The 23,084-nt window shown below is 38.4% G+C and overlaps 1 protein-coding gene across 11 annotated transcripts in view; it reads right to left on the reverse strand.

The window, feature by feature from the left end:
- Positions 1 to 23,084, reverse strand: part of MPDZ (multiple PDZ domain crumbs cell polarity complex component) — a 139,353-nt gene that overhangs the window by 81,534 nt on the left and 34,735 nt on the right. For all 11 annotated transcript variants that reach the window (XM_074994892.1, XM_074994898.1, XM_074994899.1 and 8 more), the window contains 8 exons: positions 21,482 to 21,599; positions 18,630 to 18,718; positions 16,942 to 17,137; positions 14,781 to 14,870; positions 11,882 to 11,961; positions 9,096 to 9,242; positions 8,537 to 8,701; positions 6,117 to 6,296 (listed from right to left, as the gene is read on the reverse strand). In XM_074994892.1, the coding sequence (XP_074850993.1) occupies positions 6,117 to 6,296; positions 8,537 to 8,701; positions 9,096 to 9,242; positions 11,882 to 11,961; positions 14,781 to 14,870; positions 16,942 to 17,137; positions 18,630 to 18,718; positions 21,482 to 21,599 (1,065 nt within the window). The remainder of the gene's footprint in view (positions 1 to 6,116; positions 6,297 to 8,536; positions 8,702 to 9,095; positions 9,243 to 11,881; positions 11,962 to 14,780; positions 14,871 to 16,941; positions 17,138 to 18,629; positions 18,719 to 21,481; positions 21,600 to 23,084) is intronic.

Genomic DNA, 23,084 nt, shown 5'->3' on the forward strand with positions numbered 1-23,084 from the left:
TCCAGTTCCACACACAGGGCCAGATAGGCAGGCAGAACTTCAGAGTCTCAATGCGTGGATGAGACGATGGTGTAGGGAAGAAGGGTTTAGATATATTAGGAACTGGGGACACTTTTGGGGTAGGGGGAGCCTATACAGGAAGGATGGGCTCCACCTAAACCAAGGTGAATCCAGGGTGCTGACATTAAACATTAAAAAGGTTGTAGAGCAGTGTTTAAACTAAGAGATGGGGGAAAGCCGATTGGTGCAGAGAAGCACATGGATCGGACGGAGACTTCTCTTAGGCGAGACTCCATTGACAGAGATTCTCTAGAATTCAGTCAGAAAGAGAAGAAGGGAGATGATAGAGTATGAGCCAGATCAGATGAGAAAAAATCACATATAAAAGAATCCAATACGTCAGGGAAGGGCAGGCATATGAATAGTGGTAGTTTTTTGAAGTGCTTTTACACAAATGCTAGAAGTCTGTCTAATAAGATGGGTGAATTAGAGTACCTTATATCAAAGGAGGAGATTGACATAATAGATATCACGGAAACCTGGTGGAATAAGGACAATCAGTGGGACACTATCATACCAAGATATAAAATGTATCGGAAGGACAGAATGGGTCCAGCAGGTGGCAGAGTGGTACTGTATGTGAAACATAATATAGAATCAAATGAAATAAAAAATACTAAATGAATCAAAATGTTCCATAGAATCACTATGGGTAGCAATTCCTTCCTCTGATGGGAATATAGCACCAGGGATATATTATCAACCACCTGACCAGGACAGTGATAGAGATGCTGAAATGCTAAGGGAGATTACAGAGGCTATCAAAATCAAAAACTCACTAATAATGGGGGATTTCAACTATCCCCATATTGACTGGGTACATGTCACCTCAGGAAGGGATTCAGAGAGAAAATTCCTTTATGCCTTAAATGACTGCTTCTTGGAGCAACTGGTACAGGAACCCACAAGGGGAGAGGCAATTCTTGATTTAGTACTGAGTGGAACACAGGATCTGGTCCATGAGGTAACTATTACATGACCACTTGGAAACAGTGACCATAACATAACAACATTTAATATTCCTGTGTTGGGAAGAACACCGCAACAGTCCAACACTCAGGTATTTAATTGCAAAAAGGGGAATTACACAAAAATTAGGAGGTTAGTTAAGCAGAAATTAAAAGGTAGAGTAACTAGAGTAAAATCCCTGAAAGCTGCGTGGAATCTTTTCAAAGATACCATATTAGAGGCCCAACTTAAATCCATACCCCAAATTAAAAAACACAATAAGAGATCTAAAAAAGAGCCACCATGGCTTAACAACCATGCAAAAGAGGCAGTGAGAGATAAAAAGGCATCTTTTAAAATGTGGAAGTCAAATCCTTGTGATCAAAATAGAAAGGAACACAAACGCTGCCAAATTAAATGTAAAAATGCAATAAGAAAAGCCAAAAAAGATTTTGAGGAACAGTTAGCCATTAATTCAAAAAACAATAGTAAAATGTTTTTTAAGTACATTAGAAGCAGGAAGTCTGCTAAAAAAAGCAGTGAGGCCCCTGGACGATAGAGACGTAAAAGGAGCAATCAAGGAAGATAATGCCATTGCGGGAAAACTAAATGATTTCTTTGCTTCAGTCTTCACGGCTGAGGATGTTAGAGAGATTCCCAAATCTGAGCCATCCTTTATGGGTGACAAATCTGAGGAACTGTCCCAGACTGAAGTGTCATTAGAGGAGGTTTTGGAACTAATTGATAAGCTAAACAGTCACAAGTCTCCGGGACTGGATGGTATTCACCCAAGGGTTCTGAAAGAACTCAAATGTGAAATTGCAGAACTATTAACAGTGGTTTGTAATCTATCCTTTAAATCAGCTTCGGTACCCAATGATTGGAAGACAGCTAACATAAACACCAATATTTAAAAAGGGCTCTAAAGGAGACCCTAGCAATTATAGACCAGTAAGTCTAACGTCAGTACCGAGCAAATCAGTAGAAACAATAGTAAAGAATAAAATTGTCAGACACATAGAGGAACATGATTTGTTGAGCAAAAGTCAACATGATTTCTGTAAAGGGAAGTCGTGTCTTACTAATCTATTAGAGTTCTTTGAAGGGGTTAACAAGCATGCGGATAGGGCGGATCCAGTGGACATAGTATACTTAGATTTCCAAAAAGCCTTTGACATGGTCCCTCACCAAAGGCTCTTATGTAAATTAGGTGGTCATGGGATAGGAGGAAAGATCCCTTCATGGATTGGGAACTGGTTAAAAGACAGGAAACAAAGGGTAGGAATAAATGGTAAATTTTCACAATGGAAGGAGGTAACTAGTGGCGTTCCCCAAGGGTCAGTCCTGGGACCAATCTTGTTAAACTTATTCATCAATGATCTAGAGAAAGGTGTAAGCAGTGAGGTGGCAAAGTTTGCAGATGACACCAAACTGTTCAGGATAGTCAAAACCAAAGCAGACTGTGAAGAACTTCAAAAAGATCTCAGCAAACTGAGTGACTGGGCAGCAAAATGGCAAATGAAATCTAATGTGGGTAAGTGTAAGATAATGCACATTGGGAAAAATAACCCCAATTATACATACAATATGATGGGGGCCAATTTAGCTACAACAGATCAGGAAAGGGATCTTGGAATTATAGTGGATAGTTCTCTGAAAACATCCACACAGTGTGCAGCAGCAGCAGTCAGTAAAGCAAATAGGATGTTAGGAATAATTAAAAAAGGGATAGAAAATAACACAAAGAATATCTTACATCCCCTATATAAACCTATGGTACGCCCACATCTTGAGTACTGCGTGCAGATGTGGTCTCCTCACCTCAGAAAAGATATACTTGCGTTAGAAAAGGTTCAGAAAAGGGCAACTAAAATTATTAAGGGTTTGGAACGGGTCCCATATGAGGAGAGGCTAGAGAGACTGGGACTTTTCGGTCTAGAAAAGAGGAGACTGAGGGGCGATATGATAGAGGTATATAAAATCATGAATGGTGTGAAGAAAGTGAATATTGAAAAGTTATTTACTTGTTCCCATAGTATAAGAACTAGAGGACACCAAATGAAATTAATGGGTAGCAGGTTCAAAACTGATAAAAAAAAGTTTTTCTTCACACAGCGCACAGTCAACCGGTGGAACTCCTTACCAGAGAACGCTGTGAAGGCCAGCACTCTAACAGAGTTTAAAAAAGACCTCGATAAATATTTGGAGGTTAGGTCCATAGATGGCTATTAGCAAGGGGTAAGGTATGGTGCCTAGCCTTTTGTCGAAGGCGGGAGATGGATGGCAGAAGACAAATCGTTTGATCACTGTCTTCGATTCACCTCCTCTAGGGCACCTGGCACTGGGTACTGTTGGCAGAAAGGATACTGGGCTAGATGGACCTTTGGTCTGACCCAGTATGGCCGTTCTTATGTTCTTGTGGCCCTACCCAAGTTCAATGCCTTGTGATAAAGATGGGCCTTGCAGTGTGCTTCGAAGGTTAACAAATCTGGGCTCTGATGGACTCAAGGGCTTATTTAGAGTCTCCTTGCAGCTCATAGTGCTTGATCTCACTCAGCAATGAAGAAGACTTTCTTATAAGAGAGGGGCCTTTATATGTACATAAACATTTTATGAGTCACATGGCATTGTCAAGTATGCTTATAAAGTGCTTTATAAACAATATAAAGAGGTAAGTTTGCTTTTAATACTTACAAAAGGAATCTTCACTCCCCAACATACACATTTTAATTAAACATACCAAAGACCAAACATATCAAAGACCAAAACCAGGAACTTAAGCTCTACAACAAAATCTACAATACCGGAGAGTTATATAAATGTGCACAATACGGCACAGAATCTCTTATAAAGATTATAAATATTTTCCACAACGTTACTTTCATTCTGCTGTGCAAACACGGTAGGATATTATAATGTAAGTATATTAATGCTAAAAGTTTCACCAGTTAAAACCCTAAATTATATAGCAGTACCTGGATCAAGTAGAAATTTCAACATACATACTGTAGCAACTTTCTATAACAAAGTAGTACTGGAAAAGATACTAGTTTTGCACTACAAGTTGTACAAGTGAAAATATGTAAGCAAGTGACTCTTGAGAGTTAATATGAAGAAATGACAAGATCCCTAACAACCCATGGGAATCAGCATGATATAAGAAAGGAGATACCCATGAGCATATTTATTTGTGTGTGTGTTTATAACACACATATGCACATACGCACACACACTAGCAGATTTATCCAGATTTGCTCAGGTCCTCAACTAAATTAAGTTTGGTTGGTTGGGTTTGGAGAGGGGTGGGGAATTACAGAAAAATGTAAATACTTTGTGTTCTTCAAAAATAGTATTATTTTTAAAGTTAATTTTTACTTCAAATATCTTAAAAAGGATTGTTAAAATTGATTGGTTTGGGTTTTTTAGTATTATTAAATGGGAATTCTATCAAGTGTATTTTTTCTTCATCCTTAAGAACTCAATCACTATGTTTTAACAAAAACAAACAAGAAAAAAAAAAACAAGGGCTATAGTCAATTTGGTTTCCAGCAACCTTTTCTTCTAGTTTTCAAGCTTTAAGCACTGATTTAGTTATGCCAAAACAAAGCACTACTCCAAATTTCTCCATTTTACCCCTTTTCTGTAAGGTTTACTGAGAAGCAATCCTGTTACAGGTTCATCCTGCTTTTTTGGCTCATCTTGTTTCAGTCTTTCTTAACATTCAGTTAATTGTGTTAATTTTGAGAGCAGTACCTGACCTGATGATTACCCATTCAGTTTTCTGAGACAATCCCACAGTCTGTTTCCTGACTCAACCAAATCATTGTATTACTTTAAGTTAGGATAAGAGGAAGCTGTATGCTCCATTTGGTGGTCCTGGCTCTCAGCAGGAATCCTTGAACAAAATAGACTCTCTAAAATACACAAACACACGCCCTTGTGGACCCCTGCCTTATCTGTCATGCTAATTTGTGTGTGTGTGCACGCGCACTAACATGTGTAAAAACAGGGATCTTTCATAGGCGTGCATGCACACGCACACAGAGGTGCGCGCAAAATGACTTACACGGTATAATGCAACTAGGATCTCTCTGAAGACATTACTTGAGTGGGCTACATCCCTCAAAACTTCATCCAAGAGTATTTACAATGTCATTGAAATGGGACTGCATTTTACCTATATCACACTGATTTATCATCTCCATTTACAGTTACCCCCTATTCAACATGAAGAATTCAAGTATTATGAACAAAACCCACGCATGCTCATGTTATCTGTAATTACAGCCAAAATTAATAAATGAAAATTTTCTAGAAATGAAAACAAAATTCCTAACAAATATAAAATACACTGTAAATTTAGCACATTATTCATATTGCTGAGAATAAAAGCATAAACATTGTGAATTACTTTTACATATTATATTGAGAACATTGTGAATAAATTTCATGAACTCTGAAACTGATAAATATGAAATCTGTTCATAGTAAATATCAGAACAGTCACAAGAATTACACATTTCTCTGACAATCTCTGGAATTTAGAATACGCAGCCATTATTAGACAATGTTACCCTCTTCTGTTCCTTAACTGCTCACTTCATAAAGAAATACTGTGGGTCTTATTTTCTAAATGCCCACCCTCAACTCTACCCATAAAAAATGAAGTGTGGGCATAATTTCCAACTGCAGTTCAACTCTGGATGCAAACCAGAACACTTGTGCCTCTCAATACTTAACTGCGTCTGCAAATCACATGGTTAGAATCCCTGATGAAACTGAATTGTGCACACAAATCATTGTGCTCTCAAAATAAGAAGTAGTGCATTTTACAAACCTAGCCCTGTACGTGGATATTCATTTATTCAGGAGAACTAGAAAGTCTGAAATCCTCCTATAAGAGGAAAGAAGAATATTGCTAATGAGATATCTGAGTAAGGTCGAGGAGAAGTATGAAAATGTTATTATCGGCTTACTCTTACATATGAGAATGCTGTCTGGTTTTCATTCATCTCATATATAAAATACGGTATATAAGACAGATGGAATCTATAGTTAATACCAAATAATCTTCCTCCTTCTCTCGAGATCAGGAATACAGCTGTTACCTGGTAGTCTAATATGCTAAAACCAAGACCCATGCTCCCTTTCTCCAGCTCAACATGTTGTATGTCTGTTTCCCACATTGCCAGGGGAGATCCTTGCACCTCATCGGTATTCTGACCCACTTCCAAGCCAGTACCCTCTGTCTCTGAGGAACCAATGGCTTCACCGAGGTCTATGTGAGGCTGCAAAGACAAAGAAAAGCCACCTCCATAATATTAATGTGGCATGCAAAATTTCACTCATAACCAGTACCTAACTGATGCACACCAGAATGAAGATAAAGCTCAAACCATTATATCTAATAGTTTTGAATATCCAGATAGTGTAACCTAATAGAAGAGGATTAAACATCATTGTTCAAATGTTTTAATATCAAGGCTAAACTTTTAAAGAAGGTTCTATGCTAGTCATAAAACATGCAAACCCACAGGAAACTGCATTCAAATGGATTCTTTTGTGTTAAATGAATCCCTGGCTAGTTATCTGCACATTTACACTGTATCTCAGAGTCTGACAAAAATGTACAGTTCACATCTGCAACCTACACATTGTTCCATCTGATTAGTGGAACGCAGAAGCTTAGCAGTAAGAAAACAAATTTTGCTCCACATGCCATGTGTGCACAGAATTCAATGTTTATGGTAGATCCCCTTTACAGAAGCAAATATATATTACTCCAGCACTCTTAACAGCTTTCATACAGAGATGCTAAGGGGATAAAGCTTGCAAACAGTCTCCAAGGTTATGAATTATGCCTTAAATTACATTCTAACACTGTGGTGTACACACACAAGAGGAGATGTCAGAGTTACATCTCAACAAGCAGCAAGGCATCTAGATGCCATGTGAAGAGCAGTGAGAAAAAGAAGTTACTTACCTGGTGCAGTAATGAGGCTACTCGGAGATGTGTGCTCCTATTAGTGCTCCACTGCAGGTGTGCTTGCATCCCTGCTTTGCTGATTAGAGAACTTAGACAAAAGAGTCCATTGGACCCTTTCATGCCTTGTCCCTCCCTAGACAGCACATTGAAATCCCCCTCTGCCCCATGTCCACCACAGAGTCATTCACCAGAACTCTGAAGTAGAGGAGGAGGGTAGGCTGTGGAAGATAGACACACACATTTAAAAAAACCATCATTACTGCACAAGGTGAGTAACTTCTTCAACTAGTGTCTGTATGGGAGCTCCTGGAGCACTAGCATTTGGAGTTCTCTCAGTTACAGATAACAATATTGTGGAGCACAAGATAGCACTGAAGGCAGAGTTCCCAGTAATTGCATAATATTCTGCACAAGTATGGACTGACATCCATGTCACCATTCTACAGATTTATGGGATAGGAACATTCTCCAAGATGGCACTGGATGAAGAGCTCATACTCATGGAAAGCATGCAAATAGTATCTGGAGGGGTCATATTACAAATCTGTGACTTGTCTAATGCAGCCCAAGACCCACTTTTCACTATTACTCAGGTTTTTCATTCCTCTGATCACCCAACTGACCCTTTTTTGCACCTGTTCCAGTCTGAATTCATCTTTTGTAAACATGGGAAATTCAAACTGTACACAGTATTCTGGATGAATTCTCACCACTACCTTGTACAGTAAACTCTTTCATATCCGGCAGCACCGGAACAGGAGGTTGCCGGTTACTGCAATATTCTGGATAATATAGAGGTACACCTAGCAATGCATCACACTAAAGAAAAACAACATTAGGTATTAAGAAACAAACAAACATGTATTCACAGTAATTTATTTACCAACAAACAGCAGTATTGTAAACTGTAAACTTATACTGTATTTGCTGTACTTGTGTTTACTTTTACTGTACTTATTTTACATAACTAAAATTTACTTATGGTTAAAATGCCAGTTATTTGAGAGTTCCGGATGACAGAATGCCGTTATGAAAGAGTTTACAGTATGACAGTACTACCCCTTACCTATCTATACTGGAAATATCTTGTTTGATGAATCCCAAGATTGCCTTAGCTTTCTTCACAGCCACATCTTATTGGCAGCTCATAGCCACCTTGTGATTGACCAATACATCCAGATCTTTCTCCTCTTCTGCCTCTTCCGACTGATACTTCCCTGGGTTATTTACCATGTTTTTTAAGTAAAAAAATCACAGAGATTGTGGGCTTCCAAGAATTTATTGCCCACAATCTTTGACTGACTTTCACCGAAAATATCCATAACAGACTCTTAAGCCTAGGCATGATGCAAGACAACGAATCAGGGCTAGTGAGATGGTATATCATTTGAGGGAAATTTCTCTTTTTTCATCACTAATTTTGCTTACATTATAATGATGTTTCAAATTTCTGTATATGAAATTTTGTTGGCTTATAATGATACAATATGTGTTATAATAAAAATAAATATACAAGATTTTTTTTAAAATTAACAATAGTACCTTTTCTGTGTGCTGAACCTCTGAAAGGGTTGGATTGTCCAGCTCTGACTGACAGATGGGTGCAGCAATGGGCCGGCAGCAGACCGTTGTCACTTTGATAGGCAGCTCTTTTAAAATATTTACCACATCCTTGTGATTTTCACCAAGCAAAGATATTTCATTCACCTAATGATAAAAACAGAACAAACTACATTCAGTAGAAATACAAAAAATAAAAATGAGAATAAATTTGTTGGTATGAAAAAAGCCGTCAATGGATTTACAGATCCGCTCTGATCATCTAGCCTGACCTCCTGCACAACAGTGACCACAGAATTTCCTAGAATAATTCCTGCTAAACTAGATTCTCTTGCTTTTATGAAAACCAAACAAAATTATTTTTTAACTAAATCCTGCATTTTTCTACATTTTTTGGCCTGACACATACTGTAGCTACGCAATTCAACTACTAACTGCTCACTTTTTGTAACTAAAAGTGCATGCCATGCAATAAATTAGGCCCCCTTTTTCAGAACCTTACTATATAAGGAGTCAAGCTAAAGTGAGAATTCTCCCTTACTTCCAGCAGCTCATCTCCACTAAACAGCTTGCCACATCGTCCAACCGGCCCTTCTGGTAGAACAGATCGAATGAAATGATGTCCCATTGCAGCTTCCAAACTTATCCCTAACCCGCTGCTTTCACTAAATTTGTGAACTTCAGCCACCTAAAAATAGATTGAGGAACAGTTGTATTTAGCACACACAAAAAGATATTTTTACTTTTGAGTCAAATTCCAAAAAGATAGTCAGATATAGTCTGCTTTTAAATCACAAATTCATTCACTTGAAAGAGCAACTTTGCTCATTAGATGGACTCACAATAGAAGTTGAAAGGAAGCAGCCAGCTGTAACTTCCCGTTCTAGTGGACAGCAACTGCTGGCAGCAAAGACTACCATATAGATGAAAGGTATCTAGGTGGAATGCCATAGAAAAGGAACAAATGCTAAAATCAAAGGGCTCAATCTAGCAGAAAGTATGCAGTTATAAAGGCCAGTATGGTACTTTAAATAGGAAATGTTTTCTGTGCTTGCAGCGTTGTTACAGCTGTGTACAGAATATAAGAGAGGGGTTGGGTGAGGCAATATCTTTCATTGAACCAACTAATGCTGATGAAGAGTCCAGCTTTCAAGCACCACATAGGGCCCAGACCCAAAGAACACCATTTTTGTTGTTAAAATCCATTAAAATCTACTATCTCACCCATCTTGTCTCTCTCACATTTTCTGCACAACAGTCATGGATTCACAATTAGGCATTCCACTAAGACAATTTCCTACTGGGGTTCTCAAGCAGAGAGTGGCTACACAGAGGACGTCATACACATCTGTAAAATGAATGTACTGCATTTGTAGATCACCAGCTCTGCTGGTCTGTTAATGTGGGTGGAAACATTGGCACCACAGCCCCAACTCTGCCTGCCCTGCATGCTCCTTTGAAGTGCTGCACGTTTCCAGGGAGTGCAGAGAAATCTTTGCAACACAGCGAACACAGAAGCTGAAATTCTGCCTTCCCCTATACTCGCCACACAAGAGGGAAGACTCCTTCCACCTAAATTCAGTATGTTTTATTTTCACAATTGCATATAGAAATAGTGTAATGGCTTATACAAATGACACTAACACACATAACTAGTTATCACACAAAATAGCCCTTTAAACCTGTACAAATGCAATTAATGTACATGAAAGCTACAAATGCAACAACAAAGACATTTTAGTACGTATGCATGCAATTCTGAAAAATCGATCACTTTAACGTTTTCTTTGCTGTTTATTATAAATGCCCCAGCAGTAGTTTGATTATTTTATCAACCAAAACAATTCACTGATAACATAGGCTTGGTCAAAGGTCTGCAAGCTGCAGTTCTACAGCCACATGTGGCTCTTCAAGGACTTCTTTGTGGCTCCTGACACTATAATTGCAAAATGAAACAAAAGAAAAACAAAACAAAACAAAACAAACAAAAAAAACAGCTCCTGCCAATATTTTGGTAAACATCTAAAAGCCCAACAATGAACAACTTGTATCTCAATAAAAACAGCTCTGATGAAGTGGGTCGGTACCATGAAAGCTCTTCACCAAATAAATCATTTTGTTAGTCTTTAAAGTGCTACACTTCCGTGATTTTCTTTTGTTGGAGTACAGACTAACATGGCTACCTCTCTCTTACTGTCTATATTTAAATAGCGACCAAATTGTGATCTCGAAACTTTGGATAACTCCCCCTTTAATACCTGCAATGAATGGTGGGATATGATATTGTACCTGTGTTTTGATTATGTTGCTAATAAAGTCTTGATTTTGAAAAGGAAAACGAAGCTTGTGGCATTCCTGCTGTGAAGGGCAACACACATTTTAAGAAAGAAAATTGAAATTAAACATGAAGTAAAATTGGCTTAACTAAAGCGGGTTTGTGTGTGAATGTCAGGAAGGCAGTGGTATGTACGTACATACGTACGTACACACACACACACGTAAAACATGAGAAAACAGAACATGTAAAAAGACTGAACGTCCTGCAGTAAACATGTATTGTATTACAAATAGTTGTGTGTGCACTGTTCTTAAAATAGGTACAAAAAGTATAGTATGATGTTATTTATTAAGGACTGTCTCTAGTCACATGCATTGTGGCTCTTGAATTATTGAGTTTTTACAGAATTTAAAAAAAATGACTCTTCTTGCTATTTTGGTTGCTGACCTATGGGGGGTTAGGTGGAAGTAGAGTTGAGTGAATAACTGATTTTTCAGTTCAGTGGCTGAACAAAAACCTGAAAACAAATGTGGTTCCTTTTGAAGCAAAACAACTGCATATTTTCATGCTTTATTTCCAGCATGAGAAACTTTTATTCAGGTTGAACAAAACCTCTGGAATGCTGATTTGAATCTATATTTTCAAAATACAGTAACATTTAATTTCCAATATGCCGTTCTGAAATGAAGTGTCAAAATATTTTGACATTTTTAAATAAAACATTTTGACAATTTTGAATTTTCCTTTCACCAAAATTAGTCATTAAACTTGTGACTTGTTTGAGCACCCACAACAAAATCCATTTTCTGACAAATAGCAAATTTGCTCAGAAGGCTGTGCTTATTTTTTGCTTTTCTGGCTTACGACATATAAAATGTATTTAGGGAGAAAAAGTACATCTTTACATTTGGCATTTAACATGGAAAAAACACATTTAGTGAGTTGGTAATTTAAAATGCATACACATGAAAATGCAAAATTGAATGTGATAGCTGTTACAGGTAAGCACGATAAGGAACATTTAATAATAATAATTAGGGTTTACATACCACTATTTCATAATTTGTACCCATAATCCTCTGCCATTTATTCTGTAACACTGCTTCTCCTGTGGAAGTTAGCGGGAAACCTAGAAGTTGTATTAAGATTACTACAATGAAAACCTGGCAATCATATTTCTATAGTGAGTAAAATACCTGGACAATGACAAGACTTGCACTATATTCCATAATACCAGAAAAAGCTAGCATACATTATTTAAAAGTATAACATGCATTTCCTCCCCAGCTTTAGGTTTAGCATACAGGCACGTTAGCAATTTTAAATTGGAAAAAGAGTTGAAAAGGTTCTTGCTCCATTACGATTTCAGAGTTGCACCTGCTACCTGCCCATAACACATACTTGCCAAAATATTTTTAACATCGCTTATACTATTTCTTTCTATTGCTACCCTTTGTACAGGTTGAACCTCTCTAGTCCAGCACCCTTAGGACCTAACCAGAGAATTTGCTGAACCATGGGAGATCAATATTGTCTAGCAGCATCACCATTTCCTCTGCTTGCAGGGCTCTTGGACATTTGGAGGTAAATTATAGCTAAATAGGAACACAGAAAACTGATAGCCAGGATTGGTAGCTTAAGGAAACTTCACAGGACCATGGGAAACTTGACCACACCCATGCTAGGTGGACATCCTGCTAACTAAAATCATGCCAAACCACAGATAAAGAGTGACAGATTAGAGAGGTTCACATTTGCAGAGTGAAGAGCTCATACTAAAATTCCTTTTGAAAAACACACTTGTAGCTTACTTTTGTGTCTGGTTTTTTTTTTAATATTTATACACTAACCTAAGCAGCCTTTAAGACCTACTAACCTATTTATTCCACTCAGTGCTGTGTATGCTTCAGGGAGCTTCTTTCAACTCCTCTCTTCCCAAGAATACAGACTTCTTTTGTCTAGCTTTCCAGAATAACTGAGACCCTTGGGACCTCTCTGGCTACCTTCTACTGTACCATACCCATTTATCTGAATGAAGAAACTGCAAGTACATTCTACTTTTATAACATTATCCTTTTTTTAAACCGACTTACATTTTCAATTCAATAAAAATCATATCATACATGCATCTAAAGTTGTGTGCTGTGTGCTGATATAAAATGAAAACTGGTCAAAGGTAAGATACTGTATAAAGCTTTAAATATATGCTTTTCAAAACACATGAAGTCCAGACAAAAAGCTAGAAGTGAAGGTCAGAAAAAGAGACAGCACGAGAACACTTAGGGACAAATATTCAAAAGTAGTCTTAACCCAACCTCACAATTTATAGGGATAAGTATATACCAAAGGTCTGAGTCACACACAGAAAGTACACACCAGTTTGATATTCAAGTATCTAAGGCACTGATACCACAAATTGTTTCTCATGAGCAGGCCTGTGTTCATGTGGAGCACCTTCCATGACAAGAGTTGGAATACCCAAAGTTGCACACATGAAACTGAATTTTCAGGCCTTAGAACTGGAAGCACAAATTTAGAAGTTGCTTTTGAAACTGTGGTCCCTAGAGGGCAGTGGAAGAATGAAATCCCTCAGTCACATTTTCTTCATAAAAGAGAGATATATACACATCAGAGGTTATAGAACAAGAAAAGCTTTATCAGAAAAGGAGGAGGCAACAGACACAGATGTTGTCAGAAACAATCATTTGTTAGTAAATCAAGGCAGTAACCCTTGATATGCAACTGAAAACTGCGAAGGAACAACTCTATATTAATTTTTTCCTCATTTGAACAGATTCAATTCTAGGAAGGGAAACAGTGTTAAAATAAGAGAGTCAACGGACACGTGGAAATTTAAATGCTCATGATGCTATTGACACAAAGCAGTGAGAACACAGAATGATTTAGAAAGACACTACATCAAAGCATCAATGATTAAATTGTTAGAATAGTAACTTACTAAGAACAAATTCTCCAAACATGGAGTCTAATCATAGGCTCATGTCAAAAATCACAGCTATAGCTGCCTAACAAAGAGAGGTTCTCAATGCTGAACAGCTTTCAATGGGAACAGGGTCTCTAATTTCCTAACTTGCTTTAAAAATCCCAGCTCTTGTTTAGAGTCAGGCACATAAATGAAAATAAAGCCATGTATTTAGATGCCCACTGGTACTGAAGCTCGAAAATATTTTCCCAAGATCAGAAGACTCAGTGAGGAATGAAACATCTGAGTGGAGACTCTTAAGAATAATAAATTAATCTGGTCATCTATATAGAATGATGGAAAACAGCTGACAGAGAACTCAGAAAGGTAGTAAATTAAATTAGAGAACTAGCTGAGATGGCATTTTTCAGTGGCTTTCTACATAAGGAACGTAGAAAATGTTTACAGTGAATTAAGTTAGAAAATAAGAATTCCTGCGAAGAGAACAGGACAGTCAAAGTGTTCCAATGAGCAAGAAGTGTCTCAGTTTCAAACACTATCAGAGAATAGACATCCCCAAAATAAAGGCAGTTTAGGAAATCTCTCACCTGGAAGTATATCACAATAAATTACAATTACTGTGATTTGCGTTGGATAGTCAGAGGATTGGAATGAAAATGCCGAACATAGAAAATAAATAATCTGAGTAACAGCAACTGGAATTTGATTACTAAACTAAATGATATTTGCCAAAAAAAGACTGCCTCTTGCGTTGCCTTAAACAGAGACATACATCTTAATCTTAAGAATGTGCAATTTACACTCAATGATAATAGATGCTTTAGTACAACCCGAATTTGGAAACACTCTTCTGGGTTTGGTGACTTCCACTGTCAGCCTATAAAATCTGAGATGTGTACTGCAGTTAACACCAAGGAACCTGAACAAAATGTCTGCTTTTTATATAAGCACATACCTGCACATTTTCACAGGAAAAAAAATATTGAATGTTATTAATCAAGAACCTGATTCTTGTTGTTTGCTGTCCTCTCCAATGTGTACCACAGCAGCACTGCACGGCAGTAGTGGAGATCCCTGCTCTCCTTCACACTGTCCTGGAAAAGAAGATGATGATCCTGACCTATTCTATGTATTTTAATGCTCATCAAGTTCTCTGCCATCCTGTGAGGTGCTAAGTGTCCAAGCAACCACTGGAGCTTGGTGGGAAGGGAAAGGAGGGGGTACTCAAAGCCTGGCTCTGTACTGCAATGTTGAAGAAATAGTTGCCAGCTGTGGCACGTTTGAAAACATGTTGTTTTATTTTCAATGTTTTTAAGAGTTTTCAATAAAAGAAGAATGTCCATACGTTATTTGGAGGCATAAGGACACGACTGCTGGACAATGAACAAATTCAAGTCTGACTAACATTAATGTACCAGCTCTCTCTCTGTGTGTGTGCGCGCGCACACACGCGTGCGCATGCCCCCCCATAAGGTCACATATCCTTGGGCCATGGCTAATGCATAGACTGCTTCTCCCTTTGGCTACGTCTACACGTGAAGCCTACATCAAAGTAGCTTATTTCGATGTATCAACATCGAAACAGGCTATTTCGATGAATAACGTCTACACGTCCTCCAGGGCTGGCAACGTCGATGTTCAACTTCGACATTGCGCAGCACCACATCGAAATAGGCACTGCGAGGGAACGTCTACACGCCAAAGTAGCACACATCGAAATAAGGGTGCCAGGCACAGCTGCAGACAGGGTCACAGGGCGGACTCAACAGCAAGCCACTCCCTTAAAGGGCCCCTCCCAGACACAGTTGCACTAAACAACACAAGATCCACAGAGCCAACAACTGGTTGCAGACCCTGTGCCTGCAGCATGGATCCCCAGCTGCAGCAGCAGCAGCCAGAAGCCCTGGGCTAAGGGCTGCTGCCCACGGTGACCATAGAGCCCTGCAGGGGCTGGAGAGAGAGCGTCTCTCAACCCCTCAGCTGATGGCCGCCATGGCGGACCCCGCTATTTCGAAGTTGTGGGACGCGCAATGACTACACGGTCCCTACTTCGACGTTGAACGTCGAAGTAGGGCGCTATCCCCATCTCCTGACGAGGATAGCGACTTCGACGTCTCGCCGCCTAACGTCGAAGTTAACTTCGAAATAGCGCCCGACGTGTGTAGCCATGACGGGCGCTATTTCGAAGTTAGTGCCGCTACTTCGAAGTAGCGTGCACGTGTAGACACGGCTTTTATGTGCCAGTATGGGAAATCTAGATTAAGTGAACTGCAGCCAACAGGTTTGGACATTTCTGGATAGTAAACTCATTATCTTTGAAGGAAGGCCTTTGGTCATACATTTTATTTTAATTTATGGTTTCAGCTGAGTCTGAGTAGTGTTAACTCTCAAGACAGTGTGTATGGCTTCTATTCTTTCAAGATTTGCACAAAGCAGGTGATTATGCTTTAACTTGTGAGTTAGGATCTACTTCTGTCGATGATAATCAAAGAATTAAAAAGTTGTTTTAATAATTCTTTATAAGCATCAAGAGACTATGTGATAGGGACATTGTATCATCTAAAATATTAAACTAATGGCAGTACACATGCATCTCAGGAAGTGAAAATATAATATAAATGTTAAGCCCTTCTATTAACACCTTATTTATCTGTCACTTGCCAGCTGAACATTCCACAAGGACTTCTGATGGGGATCCATCTAATGCACCTGAAATAACTTCCAGGACAGGATGTGCACATCCTCTACCTCCAGTCCACTTCCCTTCTACACCCTGTGCCCATGGTTTGTTTGAGGTTTACCCACATGCAAAGGGTATGTCTTTTCTAACTTTGCTTGTCCTTGTGTGTAGCTTCACTCACACGTGAGCTGTGGCACCACTTTGCTCTCACTGTCTACCATGATGCAAGGATTTGAAAGCCCAAAGCCTCAATGCACATTAGCAGAGACTACTGCACAGATTTCAAAACCTGCTTCAGAAGTGTAATCAATAATGCCAGTCATTCTCAAAACTGATCAAAATGTAACAGGCCGAATTCATCCCTGCTGAAGCAGCACTGAACTGAATGAGCTACTCTAGGAATTAATTAGGCTCAACATTTCTGGTTTGTATCCTGTGAAGAAATATATTTCCAGCTAACTTAGAGCAAAGCCAGTCTTAATTACCTTTGGTTGTACCGTTATCCACAGTTTGGAAAATTAAGTCCCTTTCACGAGCAGCAGTGAAGTCCTCAAGGGGCTGAATGTGATTTTCCTGCCTAAGCCCTCTTCTGACCAAAGTGAGTCGAACTGTCTGCCCTGTGTGCCGCAAAACCTCTACTGCCTGTTGGTTGGTAAAGCCCTGAAGATTTGTTCCATCCACCTGAAGGATTAAACATTTTATAAGCCAGAAATGTACTGCATGGAGAAAATATTCAAAAAACAAACATTTTTTCTCTAAGGCAAAATAAAATGCTGAGGGCACAACTTGCTTAATCGGAGCACAAAACAAATCAGGGAACACATGGGGAAACACCCATGCCACTGTGGCCTTACTTATACCACGCATTGTGTGTATCTACAACAGCAAATACGGCTACCACCACAATATCAATGGTGTAAGCAGATTCCTAATTGCAACCAGTGTTCTCACCCCTTATCAAATAGGCCTACTCTGAGCAAAGTTACATAGCAAAACACTTAAAATACTGGAGAGCCATCAGTAGCTCTCTTCATATTAGGGCTCCCTAATGTCCAGAAAATGAATACTTGGGTTTTTTTGCACAGACATCCTCCATGATCATGGCAGGAGATAAGAAGAAAAAACTTAAGTCTTCTAGAAATATTCCTATTTGTATGCAATATTTAAAACTTCAAAATCACTTCCCTGTTTAGAGCTTCACAGAAATTAGATATGGAAAGGCTGATTTATTCTAGGCCATCAAGTCCAATTCCCCAGCCAACTGAAGACTGCATTACAAGTTTTTTTTTGGTTAAACCACAGTTTTTAAAGGGATGAACAATAGGGCTTCCACTGCTGCCACTGTGCAACTCTTGTATGGTCGAATATACCTACCTTAAATTTAAATTTGTGATACTCACCCTAAGTTCCCCTTTGCTAAAGTTCATTCCATAACTTTCAGTAACACACTACTCCTAAGTCCTAAAACACCCCAAGCTATTCCTCTCCTTCCTTGAGCTCTTTATCTTTGAAAAATATATGAATGATATCATATCCCTTCACCCAAGTAATTATCTTCTCTATAGAACACGCAAACATACATTACTTTAATCATGTGAGTGGATGTGCACATGTACTATAGTTTCCTTCACCTCTTTATTTTGTCCATAACTAGGAGGCCAGTTTAGACATTTCCAAGACAAAAAATGATTCCCGCACTTGCATGCTGAATACCCCTGTACAATGCATCTAATAAAGAATATGCAGAGACATTAAAAAAAAAATTCTAGCTTTTCACCTTTAACATATTTTTAAAACAGATTTTCTTTCATAATGGAGTAGCTAAAGAACAGTAATGACATTTTATTAAGTCAGCTTGGAACTATTGAGCAAGCATGTATTTTGTAGAAACAGAACTCTCTGTTGCCAAGAGAAAACATCTCCTTGATTAAAAAAAAAATCCCCAATTATTTATATGGCTACCATGATTAGAAAGATAATGTGACAAAATATTCAGTAAAAATGAACAAGCTGTCATAACATCCAGTCTTTTTCTGTTTGAATAGGTATTCTAAAATTATACCAGCATATTTAAAAAAATAAAAACTCCTACACACACCCGTGTCTACAATTTCTCATGCAAACAACTTTACATATTAAGAGCTGACGGTGTTTTATGTCCCTATTTACTTACAGCTATAATTTGGTCTCCAACATGGATCCTACCGTCATGTTCAACAGCACTGCCTTTTGTAATGCTTTTCACAAAAATACCAGAAGGTTCTGCGATTTAAAAAGAAAAAAAAAAGTTATTTAATACCAAAGATGTCCCAATTTTGCAACCATATTTCCCCCACTGTCAAAAAAAATGAGATAAAGTGAATTATAATACAGCTATTATTTTCACAAAATTGTCAGTTTCCTCAAATTCTAGCTTCAGTGGAACTCAGGATTTCACCTCAAGTGTTTACCCATCCAAACCCCCATTTCCTTCCATGAAAGCAGGAATCAGGATTTACAGTGAGCTATTATTCTAACCATGACTGGTAATACTGACTTTAAAAACTCCACAGAATCCTTTCTACAAGTCTGACCTAACCCAAAATGACAAGGATATTTATTGTGCACCGTGCTCACATCTACTGGTTTGTTTACCGTAAGTGACAAAAAATCACATGGTTTCTTTTCTATTATTCTTCAATGTGTCCGAATGAAAAAAAATGTGTGTGCTTGGCTATTCCAAAGTAAGAATTTACAGATGGAAAAAGCTATCACTACAAATTTAAACAGCATTTTACTAGAGCTGTGCAGAAAGAGGAGTTTCCATCCCACAGAAAATTTTGCATTTGCAAAAATTATTTCATTCCAAACTGGAATGAAAAGGCAGATATGCAACTTTTCTGCAGAAAGAGCATTTTTAAAAATCTGTTTCAGAAGACCCAAAATATTTTTTTCATAAATTTCCAGTACTGGCTCCACTAAGCTGGGAATCCCAGTGAGCCATGAAGCCAGAGAACCCAGTGAGCTGCAAGAATTGTAGATGTAGCTATAAAGGAGTTGAAGAACCAGGGAGCTCAGGTCGACAGCTGCACAAGGAGCTGGGGAGCTGCCTGTCTGGGAAACCAGCTGAGCAGTCCAGCAAGCTCAATCACCTGCCTGTCAGTCTGGCTTCTGCCAAAAGTTTCAATGGAATAGACACTCTTATGGAACAGACAGTCCTATGGAATATCACAATTCCCTCTAATCAGTGTTTTCCAATGGAAAATGTTTCATCCAAAACTTGAACTAGATTAGAAACAGCTGTCTTGGCATAGCTGGAATTCATGTTTTAATCCCCCCACCTCTCGCCCCCCAAACGACAACAGAGAGCACAGAGGCATTGGCACACAAAGCAGGACAAAAATCCATGTGTTTCACACTTTCATGATTGAAAATTATCATCTCTAAATCTGTAGACTAAATTCAAAGGATAAAGGAATTTCCAACATTGTTATTTTAGCAAAATGGCTACTGCCTTTGAAGAGAAGCATTTAAAAACGCTCCCTTTTTAAAATAGGAGACCAGGTTTTCTTTCTTCTTTGAATTTGAGATCCACAGAACAACAGTTTCCATCCACTCCACCCACCCCACGCACAGAGTCAGCTGCTTCTAGTCGCCAGTCCTGCCACCCTGTTTCTGTTACCTGCTCCATTCTGCACAGAGATCATAGGGAGGTTATAGAGAGTAGGCTCTGAGAGATAACTGGCAGGTAAGGATAGATGTGGCAGGGTCAGCAGGAGGTAGAAAGAAAGAACAGGACTTGGGGGAAGCATAAGGAGATTATTACAGCTTTTGTGGGGGCTGAAGCAAGCCACAGTTTTGCAGAATGTCTGTGAGGGAGGGAAAGATGAGTGCCTTTACGCTAGGACAACACAGCTAAAAGGCTTCCGAGTGCTGCTCCTTCAACATACCATGCAATGAGTGATATAGGAGCTAGTTAGCTCCCTGAAAAAATGCTCTTGCAGCTTGTGAACTCAGCTACCGAACTCCCAAATTTTCAAAGGTGTGTTGGTGCTTCTGTGCAACTATAACGATCCTTTAACATGTTTTGTATGTGCGCGCGCGCACGCGAGTGAGAGAGAGAGAGAATAAGTAAGATTACCAGACACTCTCTTAAGAAGCAAGATTTCCTAATATACCAAGGTGTACTAGAGCAATTCAATTAGCAACACTTCAGACATACATTATTGACTCACTTTTGTGAGTCAGATATCAGGCTCACAATAGGTTCTTTGTCCAAAATTTGCCTTTTTGAAGACCGTCCAAGGAGAAGAGGGGGAATAAACAAACTATTCTCCTTCCAATCTATGGCAATTGAGGCTTCTTTTGACCTGTTAGGTCACTGGACTAAGAAGATTTAGTCATGATGTCTGCATTACTACTCAGAACCCACATAAAGGATGATAATGATCACTATAACAAATATTTCATAACATCAAAATGCCATTTCTTTATGTTTTTTTCTCAATATATACCATTACAGAAAACACAGCAGCAGCAGTTTGAGAATCATCATGAGGCAATCTATGATTGTGCTTTAATAATAGTACAGTATCAATTTCCCTCACAAGTGGGACAGATGATCTGAGTTGCACCACAGCAAGTCTGGAGTAACTTTATGGACATTAATAGAGATACAACAGATTTACAATGTGCTGATGTAAATTAAAGCAGAATTTGATTCAAAAAATGACACCAGCTACAACTGTCTACAGAAGTAAGTGATCCATCTTTAAAAATGTAATTTCAAAAATGTGTTTCAATGTTCAGTCTAGAGTGATTTTCAAGAATGCTACAAAATATTAAAACAGAGTTTCATGATGATTGAATAGAGAAGAATAGGATTCAAGTTACTTCTCCTAAAATAGTCCTTTAAAGGTTTGAGGAGCAGGACTTGGATGAAACTTTTGCTTTTTAGTACTAAACGTTTAACTCAAATTAGAAATTCATACAAGCTGTTGTAAGATGCAGAGATATGAATGCAAGCTTCCAGAATTTTAACATTACCTGATGTTTTGTCTCCAATGTAACCAGCAATAGTTATTCCTAATCCTTGGAGGTTTTTAGTGAGCTCTACATCAAATTTCTCTCCATCTTCTTCACCAATATTAAAAGAAATCTCTGCCTAACAAGAAAGTGTAATGAAAAAGGAAACTTTTTAAGAAGCTAGATTACATGAAGTCACACGTTAGAGACAAATGTCAGAGTAGCAATTTTTCTGCTCCAACCCTGATATCCAGACAGCCATACTATACACAGACAACATTCCTCACCAGAATGTTTACTGGGATTCAGCCATCCCTCAATATACACATGTGCACATGCACACACAAGAAATAATGATAGATGAAGCTCTGACAAAGCAGAGCTACATATGTCTTGCACAATAATATACACAATGCATTCTTAAATACAGTGATGCCTGCAATTTTGAGACTCCTTCAATCTCAACTTTAAACAAATCAAAAAGGCATGTGCTAAACTTAAAATAACCACAAAACTAAAAAGGTTTTCTAACTCATAATTTATCACATAAATGGCCAGTAACGATAGTTGTTTTTTTATACATGCCAAGTTTAAAACATAATAGAATCTATTTCCAGTGAAACAATTATGTTTCCTGTTTTTAGCAACACTCGAAATTTCTATTCTAGAAGGTAGCAATTATACTTCCCGCTATTTAAATTATGACAATCACCAATAACACCCACTCTAGCCCTCTGAACTTCTTTGGCAGAAAAGGTCTTGGTAATTAATTCATTCTATTTATTGCTAATGGAAGTGCTTTGATTACAACAGCAAAATGTGCATTAAAATGCCCACATCGATAATAAATCTCATTTAAAAACTTTGAGACATTCAGTATATTACTTTCCCTGAATTTGATTTTTTTTCTGGTGTTTACAATAAATGTTCAGTGGCTAGATGAATAGCTTGGATAAATCAGCATAACTCCACTGAAGTTAAAAGACCTATTCTAATATACATAAACTGAAGGTCTGACCCATTTCTTTATCTGAGTAACTCCAACCAAAAATATGGTCAAGCACAAGCAAAGCATCTAATTTTGCAGCTCTAAATCTACCTCCTTCACATTACAGGCTATTTGGCCTGCATATAAATGATGATAATCCACGATTAGAGTCCAATAATGGCTTCCATTTCCATTAGTGACTGAGTTGCCAGAAGTGGTATCCTCTCTAGAGAATCATGAAGAGGAGCACTACTCCCATGTCATCATCCTTGTCTCTTCTAAGGCCCTCTAGAAACCCCTCTGGCAAAGTCACAAAAGCTCATCCCACATTTCAAAGCAAGCAGTGGGTGACACCTTGGAGGGAGCTGCATTAGCAGCATTCTCCAAACCACTGGTGGAAAACGTCCATGCATAAGTTACTGGATCTTTCAGCATCATTAACCAAGTTGCTACAGTTGCACACATTTGACAAAACAGATTTTGTGTAGACACTGGCCAGCTGCCCAAAAAAACCACACATTCTGCCAGACACAAAGTGTGGTGGGGGCAGGGGGAATCATGGGAAGGGTAAAGAACAGAAAGCTGAAGAAAAAGGTAAGATTTTGGCATTATTTCTTTATTTAGCAGTAAAGAAAG

Source organism: Carettochelys insculpta, chromosome 5 (genome assembly GCF_033958435.1).
Source record: "Carettochelys insculpta isolate YL-2023 chromosome 5, ASM3395843v1, whole genome shotgun sequence".
Lineage (NCBI taxonomy): Eukaryota > Metazoa > Chordata > Testudines > Carettochelyidae > Carettochelys > Carettochelys insculpta.